At 46.0% G+C, this 13,871-nt stretch overlaps 1 protein-coding gene across 2 annotated transcripts in view; it reads left to right on the plus strand.

Moving 5' to 3' along the window:
• TTBK1 (tau tubulin kinase 1) overlaps positions 1-13,871 on the plus strand; it is a 73,169-nt gene that overhangs the window by 42,921 nt on the left and 16,377 nt on the right. The window contains exons 13-14 of one of the 2 annotated variants that reach the window (XM_034060863.1): positions 1,447-2,005; positions 8,622-8,645. In XM_034060863.1, the coding sequence (XP_033916754.1) occupies positions 1,447-2,005; positions 8,622-8,645 (583 nt within the window). The remainder of the gene's footprint in view (positions 1-1,446; positions 2,006-8,621; positions 8,646-13,871) is intronic. The other variant, XM_034060864.1, reaches the window with a different exon arrangement.

Consider the following 13,871-nt stretch of genomic DNA (forward strand, 5'->3'; position numbering starts at 1 on the left):
AGTGACGCTAGTCCTGTATATTGACTGAATATATATATATATATATATATATATATATATATATGAATAGCTTTTAAGTCCTTCCTTTATTTCTCCCACTCTTCCTTGTCTACTCAGCATCATGCTAGCTTAATATAGAAAATGTGTGCTCTCCAAAACACGTCCTTCTCTCCTGTTTTCTTCCTTTAGCTCCTGTTTTTAAAATCAAAATACGTTTTCATCTTCCAAGTAGCCTGCACCAAGCATGATGCAAATACAGCCTCCCTCTGCCACACAGGCTTCCCTTTATTGTGGTTGTGCCTTTTCACAACACAGACCTGAATCCCAGCACTGGGACATTCTTCCACTCCAGGAGCCTCTCTTCTGCTGCAGAACAGATGAAGACATTGGCTGAATCCAGAGTTTATTCATTTCTTTTAGCAACAGCTCTTTAAAATCCCGTTCTTCACACACACAGAATAGGTCATTTTGCGTTCTTTGCATATGTAGTGTTCCCTATTCACAATGATATATTTGTAAGACTTCGACAAATGCAGCCCCACTTCTTTCAGACCCATCAGATGGCTTTGTTTTTACTTACAGCTTCCTCTGTATCACCCTTTGGTTCACCTCCTTGTCTAATTCCTCTTTCTTTATAACAAATATTCCCATATTTCTTGTCATTCTTTCTGTCTTGGCTCTGGCCTTCCACATTGTTAAAGATGCCAGCTTTGCTTAGCAACCCTCACCCAATGGTCCCTCACTTTCCTGTTGCTCCTCATGCTTTCTCACACATGGAATATTTTTGCCAGAAGAGTCCGCAAGGCTCCTGCATGGTCCTTGTTGAAATCCTTTCATAAAGCACACTGCAGCTGTCTTTTGCTGGACAGCAGACACTGGTTTGTGCAGCAAGCTGCTGGCCTCTGGGATAGGGAAGTAAAGCAGGTGCAGGCCAAATGGGAAGCACGGATCATAACACTGTAGAGCAGAAAGACAAGTGCCTCAGTGGCCACTACAGAGACAACATGGTGCAGTTGAAGAGGTCATAGCAGGTCAACAGAGACACTGTTAAGTCAGACAGTAGATTTAGTATATAGAATCATAGAATGGTTGGGGTGGAAGGGATCTTAAAGCTCATCCAGTTCCAACCCCTGCCACGGGCAGGGACACCTTCCACTAGAGCAGGTTGCTTCAAGCTCCGTCCAACCTGACCTTGAACACTACCAGGGATGGGGCAGCCGCAGCTTCTGTCATCTACAAGGAAGGGAGATTCCAAACTGGCTGTCATAGGGAAGCACTTTAGGGCAAATACCCTTATGCATCGTAGGTTCTAAAGAAATACTTTCACTTAAGCTTATATTTTTGAAGCATACCAAGAAATGTGTGAGAAGGACTATACAGCTCTTATGATCCCTAACTTTAACACAAACCCAATGTATTTTTAATGGCTTCATGTTCTGTCTTTAGATCTCGAATGGATTTACCTGGCTCTCCATCACGGCTCGTGTGCTCCTCCCAGCCAGCCCAAATGCTGTCCATTGATACTGGGCAGGCTGACCGGCAGGCAAGTGGTCGGATGGATGTGTCTGCTTCGGTGGAACATGAAGCCCTCAGCAATGCTTTCCGCTCAGTGCCACTTGCAGAGGAGGAGGACTTTGACAGCAAGGAGTGGGTTATCATTGATAAGGAGACAGAGCTGAAGGACTTCCACCCGGGTGCTGAGCCAAGCACCTCTGGGACCACAGATGAGGAGCCTGAGGAACTAAGACCAATTGAAGATGGTGAGGAGAGAAGGCGCCTGGGGGCAGATGCTGCTGTCAGGCCGAAGACGCACGATGGGCGAAGTCGGGGTATGCAGCCTGTGACTGAGGAGGACAGTTCCCACAGACATGAAGGACCTTCTCAAACAGTATCTGACAGTAAACACGAACAGCAGACAGGAAGCCCAGCCCACTCCCCCCTACATTCAGCACCAGCTATCCGACAAAGGAGACGAGAATCTGAACCTACTGGTCCTCAGAGACAGGTAAGATCCCTGGGTCTGTATCTTGTTGCCTAGCATATTGTCATCTTAGGAGACCTCAGCTGTGCTGGAGAAGTTTGTGATTCCAAGCATGGATGCTCCTGTGAAACTCTTTCTGACAGTGCTTGAAAATGTTGTGAACACCTTAGAAGTGCTCCCTATAGCTAGTACCGTTGTCCCCTACTGAGGACACGCTGTTACCAAGATCTTTAAGCCATTCTGGCACAGGGACAAGAGGAGAGCACTGTTGTGGTTGTGGGTATCTTTAATCAGTTCTCTTATTGCTCTCCCACAGTGCTAATAACTGTTTAGTTCTATGGAGGTATTGCTAGTAAATCTCCACATAGTTTCTCATCAGCAACAGCAGTGTGTGGCAAGAGAATGCCCTCTAATCTAATTGTCCATCAGCACTGGGCAGGCCTGCAGCAACACAGATAACACAAGAACTCCCTGAAATGAAACTTTCTTCTAAATACCTAATAAAGCTCAGATTAACCAGCACACACATCCCATCAACCTTACTTCAGTGACTGGCATTGCCATTACCAGGTATTTACTCACAGAAATGGTCTTGACCTGCTGTCTTTTTTCCAGATAGTTGTAGAGGGCTTTTTGTTTCTTCCAGCTTTGCCTTTTATTTTTCTCTTGTGGTCATCTGTGGTACAAAGAAGTTCAGTTTTTAGTGGGAGGTAGTTTAAAAACACGGTATACTTTTAGGTTCAGAGTTCCTCTATCATATCTAATCGTCACTTCTCAGACATTCAAAAGGAGGCTGTCACAGAGTGTCCACTGCAAGAGACAACAAAATTGTTCTCCTGAGGGCTTTTTGTATTTGTATGTTAAAGAAGATCTCTCATGCACATGGAATCCACAAGTGAAGCAAGGAGCAGGCGAGTCTTAGGTCATGTACACAGTGATACCCATCTACAGCAGGCGTTTGTGCAGTCTGGAAGATGGGTAACTCCATCCCCCATTCCCTGTTGTGCTTGCTAGTGTGTATGAGGCTGCAGCATTTACAGGAAGGGTAAAAATACTGACAGCAGCACTAGTGGGACTGGCCTGCTAAGCACGAAATAGTAGGAGTACATACTTCTCATGGAGACTGCATCCAGTGGCAAGGTTCCTAGGTGGAAGTGTTTGCTGTATAAAGTCAGTATGCTGGATAATCCAGATATCTAGAGATTGCATAGGCAAGATCAGAGATTTGGGAGGGGGTGTGTATGAATTTGCTCTGGACACTTACAGTGCTGGTCAGTGCAAGATGATCTGCAAGATGCAGTGAACGTGGCAAGAACCAGCAGAGCCACTTCACTGACATATTTAGTGTAGCTGAAGTAGGCTGGAGGTGCCTTCTTAGCCATGGCACCTAACACTGCTGTGTGAACTGACTGGGGGAGTTGGGTATGATGCAGTAGGAAGGCTGCTTATCACTGCACAGGGATATTTACAAATCAAGCAGAAAAAGGGGAATGAGTGGGATTGTGGGGCTCACTGCTAATACATTAGACAGCCTTGGTTCTCCAGCAGATGTGCATTTTGTAACTGCTGTGTTCTGAAATACCTTCTAGTTTCTCCTTTCTAGCTTTGTACATACTACCAGCAGTGGACTTTTTTGGCTGGCTGGGATTTAGTTGTGCTTCTGTTGATGTCGGGATCCTTCAGTTGCCTCTGTGTACACAGCTTTGCAGTGACATTCATGTTTTTCCATTTGCTGCCACATGACTGGTCGCTGACTCTCAAAGGAAAAGGGACTTGGTGCCTACAGGAAAAGCAGAAGTCTTGGGTACAGCAGAGATGGAAGGACAGTTGGATGGGACATCAGTAAGTTCATAGAATCGCAGAGTGGTTAGGGTTGGAAAGGACCTTAAGATCATCTGGTTCCAGCCTTTCTGCTTCTCTGGGCACCCTGTGCCAGGGCCTCACCTCCCTTGTAGTAAATAATTCCTTCCTAAGATCTCATCTAAATCTCCCCTCTTCAATTTAAGCTGTTCCCCTTAAAGCCCTTCCTGTCCCTATGGGCCCTTGTCTAAAGCCCCTCTCCAACAAGATTTCTTGTTGGCCCCTTTAGGCACTGGGAGCTGCTCAAAGAGCTTTCTCTTCTCCAGGCTGAACAAGCCCAGCTCTCTCAGCCTGGCTCCATAGACATGTCTTCATATTTCCATGCTGACTGCTGTCAGTCACCTTCTCTTTCATATGTTTGGAAATGGTTTCCAAGAGGATTTGCTCCATGGCCTTTCTAGCCTGCACAACCTGTAGCTCCCCAAGTTATCCTCATGTAGAGCTCACGTTTGTTCAACCTGTTGGAAGAAATATATTGTAGTGCATGTGTGAGGGATGGTCATGTCCTCTTGAAACTGTGGGTGTAGGAGGGAGCACAGTATGATCAGATGATGCTGTGGGCAAGTGAAGTGAATAGCCTGGGGACATTTCTGACCCAAAGTTTCTTACATCTTAGTTATTTCCCAGTTTAAGCTGACAAGAAGGCAGCTCTGTTGGAGCACAGACCCCAAGGGAAGCCCTGATACAGGAGAATAGATCTGTCATGAAACTGTATCCTGTTCAAGCCCTTCTGTCTGTGCACCCAGCAAGCTGTTCAGAAAGCTCTTGGGGTTCACTTTGATGTGTGTATGTCAGGAATGTACTAATAAATCTCTGCTTGCCTTTATGCATTCATGTGCAGATAGAGCTATAGGAATAGCTAAAACCGAGGAGAAAAAAGCAACTGAACCTGCACTTCTGTTTACATATTCATCATGACATAGGATTGCTGTTATTGATGGAGGTAATTTATAGCAATATCATTTAAGTCTGTTCATGTTCTTAAAGACATTAAGTAAATTCACTGACACTTGGCAGGAATGGCAACTTGCTGCTGTCTTCTCTGTTGGAAAGAAATATAAATCATCATACATTGATGAATTTTAGCAATTACTTCTGACGGTAGGTCTGTGCTCATAGGTATTTCTTGACTCAGGATCTCCCTTGTTGCTAGCACAGTTGGCACTGTACAAAAGGGTTTGAGGCTTGCCTGCCTAAAACATGCCTGACCACAATAAAAACCACAAGTTGTAGTGGGAGATGATATTAACTCTTCCTTACCTATTCTTGGATATATTCTGCACTGTTTCAGAGCATCTTACAGTCCTGTCTACCAAAGCCAAGAATTCATCTTTTAGTAGAGGTTCCAGCAGGAAGAGGCACTGATGTATTTCCTTACCAACTTAGCTGGGTAGTTAGATTCACTCTATAAAATCTCCCTTGGTGCTGCGTTAGCCTGTTTCCCCCCACAGCCAGGGAATGCTACAAATGGACTCACTGTTCTAATTCTCCATGTCTTGACCCTGAGAGGGAGCAGGTGGGACCCATCCCCACCATGGGTGTCTTTGCTGAGAGATCACACAAGGATGCTTGGTGGGAAGGCCTGTGTTGGTAATACCCCCGTGGGTAAGACAAGAGACAGGCAGCAGCCCATTGCACAGGCTGCCTGGGTGAGCTTCACCTGTGAGCCAGCTTTACCCAGAATCACTGGTTTCTGTGAAAACTGTGCTTAGACCCTCACTGAGCCAAGAAAACATTCCCTGTTCTGGTGCTGAGCCCATGGGTGCCCATGTGCTCTGAACCTCATTATTGTCTCACCTGAGGGATGCTATAGTCGTGACAATGCCTGCTACCTTTGGGAGCAGTACAGCTCAACTAAATACAGTCATTTCTAAAGCTCAAATTTAGATTCAGGTCAGGGAATGACAACTTCAGAGACCCCCGTATGCTGTTCACTTCCTCCGTTGATTTGAATTGGTGATGATTATTCCTTTGGAAGAGACACAGGAGAGGATTGCCCCACGACAAGGACAGGGCTATAGTGCTCTGTGCATGATCTGTTCTGCCTCTCTGATTGATATGGAGCAGACACCTGGGTTGCCCTGGGCCTGTTACCTGCAGGAACTAAGTGGGATTTGGACTGAGGACTGAAAGCTGAGCAGGGCTTGCTCTAGGTTATAGTTTGAACCCTGGAGTAGTGATGAGGGAAATCCTTGTCAGTGCTGGAGTGCCTATAGACAGCAAGGAGGTAGGACAGGAGCTACATCTTCTCTGGCTCTGAGGCAGATGGAGGGAAAGCTGTGCTGAAATCATCAAGCAGTGGGTAGAAGCAAAGCACAGAAGGCTCTCAGGTTTATAACCCCAGGACTATAAACCTGAGAGAAGAGGTGGGCTGAGAAAAGAAGGCAGCAGGAAAGGTGAAGTATAAAAAGGTGCTGTGTGTCTTGGTTTCCTTTCCCTCCTACAGCATCGTCTGTGAGCTGTTCTGAGGGACCATTTCTCGGTGGGCATTTCCATTTGCAGAAGAGGGGCAGGCTCATTGCCCCTCACTCGGTGTAATTCCCTTTGAGCTCTACATGGTACCTGTTGTAGATGATGTGATTCTTTGACATTCAGCTCCTCTGGCTTCCCCCCGTGTGAGAAGAGCTTGCCAGATGATGGAGAAAGGTGTATGTAGAGTGGCCTCTCTGCCATATGTTCTTCAGATTCAAAGTCCCTGGCCATCCCTGTGTTGGGGAAAAAGGATCAGGAAAAAGGTGCTATTTTAAAAGTCTCATCAGGTCTGTTAATTTTATATGTTCATGTATACACACATAGGTCGTAACTATCAAAACCTTAAGCTCAGTAGAAATTCCTAATTACATTTTATAACTTTCAAATGTATTGAGCTTTATCAACATCACATTTTTCTGGGCCTTCACGTGAGCAGTGTCCTGTCCAAACAGAACAGAATAGACCTGATGGAAGGTGGTCCAGTCTGATTGCTGCCAATGGCACGGGGATAAAGGGGCAGCATCTCCAGTGCTGACTGTGTAATTTAAGCATTAGAGCATCAGTGAAGATAAGTGGTATGTCTGTAACCTCAGCTTTAGCCAGGAGGCAGCAATACCAAAGTGTGCTTGCTGCTGGGGTGCAATGTGCTTGGTCCTGTGCTGTAAAGGAGGTTCATCTGGGTAGTTGGAGTGATCCTTTTTGATCTGAGAAATCTCTACCATGTAAGAATGATGTATTCATCGGAAATCATACAACATGCTGAGCCCAAACATGGAGGAAAAAGTAATAATAAGAATCCCAGTGTGCTTAGTTGAGCAGCCTCCAACCAGTACACCCAGGAGTGAATGTCAGCACTGTCTACACAAAGAAGAGATGGTTGTCTTTATGAGAAATCAGAGCTGCTGACTAGAATCTCTTTTTCTCTCCCAAATACTCTGTGTGACAGCATTATATTATTATTATTATTATCTGAAAGTCTGATCCGTGCAGTGACACGCAGCACATTTAGGACTCTGAATAATTCCTTTTCACATCTAATGCCCACCACAAGCTAAGTAGTTCTCAGATGCTTATGAAGATACCTTCCTCAAAGCACTGCAGAGATATTGAAGGTGACAGGAAGGAGATGAGACTGGAAGAGGTTTAGGTCTTTTTCTTGTATCGTTTGCAAGGGCAGCATCTCTAGTAAGGTAAGGAGAGCAGTGCTGGCATAAGAAAATACGATACTGCCTTTTCACACCTGCCACTTACATTGTGAAACCTGCAGAGACTTCCTGAAAAGTAAAGCAGTACAAGGAAGGGAATGAATTTGAAAGGGAAAATGTAATTCCAGGAAAAATGACCTGGTTTTGGAAGCTGAGGTTGTTGGCAGCTGTGAAAGCCCTCGTTTCACAGCAGAGGTAGAAAGCAGAGGAAGGGCTTAGTGTTTTCAGGGTGAACAATCTGAAGCCATTCCTGTAATGCCTCTCTCTTCCATTCAGTGTGTAAGGGGAAGGTAGGGACTGGGATCTCATCCTGGCACAAGCTGTCCTCTGTAAGTATACTTTCCTCCCTCTCCTGGCCATCCCAGGATCACAGAAGCTGAGAAGGGACCTAAGAGTGCATCTTCTCCTCATTTCCTCCTGTGGTTTGAATTTCTCACTGTAAGGAGAACTATACTCTGCCTGCCTTTCCAGCCGCTGCCTGTCCTCCAGACTGGAAGCGTTAACACTCCCCCTGCAGGGACTCGATGTAAAAGTGTATCGGGAGGCCAGCAGCGTGAGAAAAGGAAAGTCCACTAACAAAGAGCCCCCAGAGTTGCCTTTGCAAATCCCTGGAGCGAGTTTTAATAAGAGCCATTGAAAGAGCCCCTGAGAATCCCTCACTTTTAAATAGATAGAATCATATTAGCACTGGGGTGTTTCACCTTTTCTCGTACACGTGGTTTCCGAGTGGGTTTGCTGCCTATGTGCAAGTGTATGAGTAGCCTAATGACAAGCGGAGTGATGCCAGAGGAACAGAGAGGTGAGGCATGTGGCCTGAAGAGCCAGAGGAGGGGACTGACTTAGCAGAGGCTGACACCGCTGGTGTCACTTGCGTCTGCGCGTGGCTGGGGAGAGCAAGGCAGGCCCCTTGCAGAGGCAGATCCCTGGGAAGGTGTTAGGCACAGAGCAGTAAGTAGAGCCCCACATAGGGCAAAAAAAAGGCATTTTTCATCCGCCAGCGAAGATGTCCGCAGCATGCGCATCACAAACCAGGGGCGAGTCAAGTCTTTGCCTGACACCTTTTCCTCCACTCTTCTTGGTCTTTTTCAGTTGGAGGAGGACAGGCCTTCTCAGCACTCCCTCCCGAGGTACAGCCCCCTGAGAAGACTGGCGTCCTCCGTTTTCTCCTCCTCAACCCTGGAGACAGAACACTACCCTCACGTTGGTGGCACTTTCATACAGCGCAGCCGTTCGGCGGAGAGCAGCCCCGTGCGCATGCCCCACCGCAGGCACATGCCCCTCACGGCAGGAAACCACAGACTCATGCCTTCCGTCCTCCGCATTTCCAGGTCCCAGCTCCAGCAGGTGTGGGCCCGCTTCACACACAAAACATAGCCTGGTCAGGGAAGCAGCAGCCTCCATAATGCAATAATAGATCCCACCTGCCCACAATGTGTCACCACTTAATGCAATATTGAATCCCAGACAACACTGGACTGAGGTACCTGTAACTTCCAAAGCCCCTGCAACCAGACCCCACCGAGACTGAAAACATCTGCCTTTCTAAGCCTCCCAGCACCCTGGGCGAGGGGTGGCAGCATGGCCGAAGAGGAGCACGCAGAAGGGGAACGTGTGATGTGTGAAAGAGGTGGATGCCAGGGCTCATCTCAGAGACTCCCTCGCGCGTCCTGCAGCCTTGGGGTAGGAAGTGCAGGGCTGCCTCACTGAACATGGGCAAGCGATGCCTAATTGTGACTGGAGGGGAGAGACTGTGGAGGTATTGGCAAGCGTTGTCTTCCCCGGGGCGAGTTGGTTCAAGCATCTTTGTTGGTGTCTTACACTAGGCCAAACCTAGAGGTGGTTTTATTCCATTTAGATACAGGCAGACTCCCGCTGGAAGCTCATCTGAGGCAGGACCTCAGGATCTGCCCCTCTTGTGGGCTTAGGGTTACATATCTCTTTGTTTCTTTGCTTTTGTTGCAGTTTGGTTTCCATACAGTGACCATCTATTTCCGTCCCTTTGACTTTGCCTCTGTTCCATGACAGTGGACCCATTTGTCTGCTCTCCACTCCTAAGCTGCTCCAAATCTACCTGCCTTCCCCCAGAGGCGCTGACTGTCAAGAGTTGGACAGCAAGGATTTCCTTGCTGATCCAGCTGCATATTCCACTTTTTCTAAATCCCGGAACTTTCAGGCACCTGCAGCTTTTCAGTGGCAGAGCAGTCCTGCCTCTTGGCCTTGCTTTGAAATGCCTGTGGAACAGATCTCACTCAAGAAATAAACCGGCCTCAGCACTTGTTATGCAGAGCCCCTGAAGCCCTTGTCTAAACCTGACTTGAACCTTGGAAGAAAAGGTGGGGGGGGATCAAAGTTAAATTGTCATAAGTATCCTTATTTCCTGAGTTTGCAGGGATATATTGTCCTTTCAGTATAGCTGCAGTGCGGAACACCAGACTGCACAAAGCCATTGTGTAAAGTGAATGTGGTAACTGTCTTCTGTCGAAATGAGCCTTGGGTCTGGTCCTCTGGGAGGAGAGACAGTATGGATGTTAAGGTTAATGATGAAAGGGTCATTGCTGGTGCTCAGTGCTTTAGGAAAGTGGAAGTCTGAAGTAATATACTCTGCAGAATGTATATAAACACAGGATACTGATAAGGAAAGCATATACAGAGAGCTCAGACAGATGTGGGTTTAAACTGATGGGATATTTAGGTCAGACATTAGAAATTCTTCCCTGTGAGGGTGCTGAGGCCCTGGCACAGGGTGCCCAGAGAAGCTGTGGCTGCCCCATCCCTGGCAGTGTTCAAGGCCAGGTTGGACACAGGGGCTTGGAGCAACCTGGTCTAGTGGAAGGTGTCCCTGCCTGTGGCAGGGGTTGGAACTGGATGAGCTTTAAGGTCCCTTCCAACCCAAACCAGTCTGGGATTTTTATGTGAAAATGGGCGTTGGAAGAAAGTTGTGACACTGAAGGTATTGCTGCATAGGTAGGGTGCTCCCAGTGGAGCTACAATGAATGCTTCCTTCCAAATACATATTTTTGTAGGTGTATCTGCCCTGCCTTGAGGCTCCCTTAACATCATTCACTTTTCTATAAGCCACCTATGGTCCTTCCTGAAGCTTACAGGACCTGTCCCAGTGGGTCTGCATGCTGCAGGACATGCTCAGGCAGGCTGGGTGTGTGCTGCCTGCCCACAGAGCATCCTGGTGGGATGGAGGTGGAGGGGGCAACACACCCTCCATGCGAAAATGCAGCATGGGCATGACCAGTCTCTTCCCACAGTCCTTCTTGAATCAGTGACATCAATTTCTATTGATTTTCCCCAAGAACATCAGTGAACAGGGCACTTCTCTACCCAGCCAAAATGTGTATCTGCAGGTTTTTGGTCAGTTTTGTTTTTGCCAGAAACACATGGACTGGATTGACCAGTTGCCTAATCCTGTTTCCAGTTCTTCTGTTGTCAGGCACAGAAACCAGAGAGGGCAATGCTTTGCTTTTGCTAGAGCGACATGAGAAGTGAATTATTCCCTTTGTTAGACTCTGCTCTGGTGTTATTTTTAGTATGTTCAGTAGAGACTTTACCATTGCAGAGAAAATGGAATTTGGGAAAGAAGTCGATTTAAGACAATGGCTCCTGATAATTTGTAGCTCCTCCCCTCCAGAATGCCGATGGTCACTTTTCAAGGTCAGTTTTAGGAATGAAAATTTCCTTTGTTCTATTAAATAAGAACATAGTTTCCTTAGTGAGGAAAGGGAACAATGGGATACCAGGGTCTTGGCAAACTCTGACCTGCCCCTTTCAGACAAAACCAATGATAAGCTGATGAGTAGCTCCATACATCAATTTTAAAGGGCAGTAATCTACCACCACTCATCATGGTTATATATAGATCTGTTCTTGCCAAGTAAGCTTGGTACTGGTATTCTGCCAAGTTCAAAAGTGTGGTTGATAAAGATGGTTGTTTTATACAGACTTTTTATGAGATTATCTTCTAGATAAAATTATTACTAAGTTGAAAACCACCTAACCAAACAAAGCATGGTTATCTGTTGGTATCTCTTATACAAGGAGATGGTTCTCCTTAGGACTCCTGATCTCCTGCCCTTAGCTCAGCACTATGCCATGCCTTTAGTGGCTGTCCAGAAGGGAAAGAAATCACTGAGGAAGACAGCTGACAGTGACAGGAAGATGGGTGGCTTAATAAGATAAGTGATGTGATTGCTGTTAGGAGCACCTGTTTGAAGAGAGCAGGATGGGTTTTTGTCTGCCAGGCAAATATACAGGTCTGGGTGCTGGCAGATAAAGTAACAGAGGTCAAACTAGAAGTAAGATGCTCATTCTAAAGTCATAGGTGGGTGGTAAACCTCTGAAATATGTTATTACAAGACACTGAATTCTTTGCTGTTCTGATTCTGTAAGGTGGGATATTGATCTTTAAACCAATCCTGTTAAACCATCAAATTTGGGCTCTATACCAGAATAACTGGACATGCTGCTGTTGCCTGGGTTTTATGGGAAGTTTTTCATGCTCAATATGTCTTTTACAGTTTAATTCTGAACAAATTAATTGGTGCTAATGGCTGGAATCCTGATGTTACAGTAGTATGCAAAGAGTATTAAAAATAGTCAATTTGCAGATTTTTTTAACATCTTCATCTAATGCTGTAATTACTATGGAATCCACACATTGTTGAGGAACAGTTGGCAAATGGAAGAAATGTGAAAATAGCTCTTTTTATATCTCTGCAAATGTAATAAATTAATATTAAAACTAGTTACAGTGCCATTTTAAAGAAAAACCTCCGTAGATTACATTTATATTGCATTTATTTTTCGTTCATAATGACTGCAATTATAAATGTAAATATGTCCAAAATCAAAACAAAAAACCCCAAAACCCTCAGCTAGAAAACTCAAGGGAGGTGGCAGGCAGCCATTTCCCATTGAAAGCTGCACTTCCATAGTCAAGGTGGGGGAACAGAAGCGTCAGTTCTCTAAGAGGTGCCCTCTGCTCCCACCCCATCCCAGCCATCCCTTTGAGCCTGTGCCAGTGCCTGTGTTCATGGGGCTCACTGACCTGCAGAGGGAAAGTTGTTTTCAGCTTTGGTTCATTTCCTGCTTTGGTTCACTGTCCATTTGCACAGCTGAGAGCACTGGCAAGCCAGGGTCAGTGGGGAAAAAACAACTGATGGAGGGCTGTCAGTCCTCATGGGGTGATGATGGAGTTAATGGGCTGAAAAGTTAGGTGCCCTAGTTATGTGTCCTTTTATGTTTGATAAAGCTACGTAAATTGTTTATCTGGGGTCACTCAGTGCAAATCAATCTCAGTGCAAGTCAATCCCAGTGCAATAAAAATCCCTTCCAGCATCAGACTCTTAGGCAAATTGTGTCCATCAGAAGGGTCCAAGAACAGGCTTTGCATCTTGAAGGAGATGTTCTTGCTTCCCATTGTACATAGTACTTGTTCTCCTCAGATTCCAAAATGAGGGCTGAAATGAGCATTTGCTACTCCTTTATGATACAGAGTCCATTAGCATCAGAAGGACAGGTAGCTGCTGCTAGGATCTCATGCTCTACTTCAGTGAGCAAATGCACATCAATTGTATATACATACAAAAGCCATCTTTTTATATCTTGGTTCCTTGCACTTTCTTTCTATGCAGAATGGGAAATGTTTCTAACTGATAACTCTCTTCCCACCCTCCTTCCCACAGGAGACAGGATTCCTGTGAAGATGTTACTGTAAATGCTTGGGTTAAGCTAGCATGAGTTGGGTAAATGCAGTTATGCAGCAAACATTCACTTTCAATGGAGAAGGCTATAGTGGGGAGGGGGCTGGCTCCAAATAAGTGAAGGGCAGGTAAGTGGCAGAGATATGTTGCATCACCTCTTTCACTGTTTAAAGTCTCTCTTGTTGCAGTGAATACAGAATGTAAGATATGAATGCCCTGGAAAACAGCCATATGGTGATACAATCCCATTCCTTTGCTACCTCTTCATGATGAAATGCATCTCTTGCTCTTCCACTCCTTCTGTATGTTGTGGGTCTGAACCTGGACGTTGTGGTGGTCAAGGCTCCTGCAAGGCTGTTGCTCTGAAAGGGACAGACTGGTTCAAAAGCTGTATTTGTGGGGCTAAGTGTCTTTGTGGTTCCTAGAGACTTCCAACCTGGACTGATGCTTTCCTTTCCATGTGACAGTCATTGACTTGGAGACCTTCAGCCCTTTTCCTGTGGTTCAGGTGGGAACACTTTAAGGGTCCTCAAGGACAGAGGCAGATCAATCCACCTCTGCAGTCCTGTGTCCAAGTGACCTCTGAGGAGTGTGTAGGAAGGTGCTCTAACTGCCTTTCTGTTACAGGGTACTCCAAGTTGG

This window comes from Melopsittacus undulatus, chromosome 3 (assembly GCF_012275295.1).
Source record: "Melopsittacus undulatus isolate bMelUnd1 chromosome 3, bMelUnd1.mat.Z, whole genome shotgun sequence".
Lineage (NCBI taxonomy): Eukaryota > Metazoa > Chordata > Aves > Psittaciformes > Psittaculidae > Melopsittacus > Melopsittacus undulatus.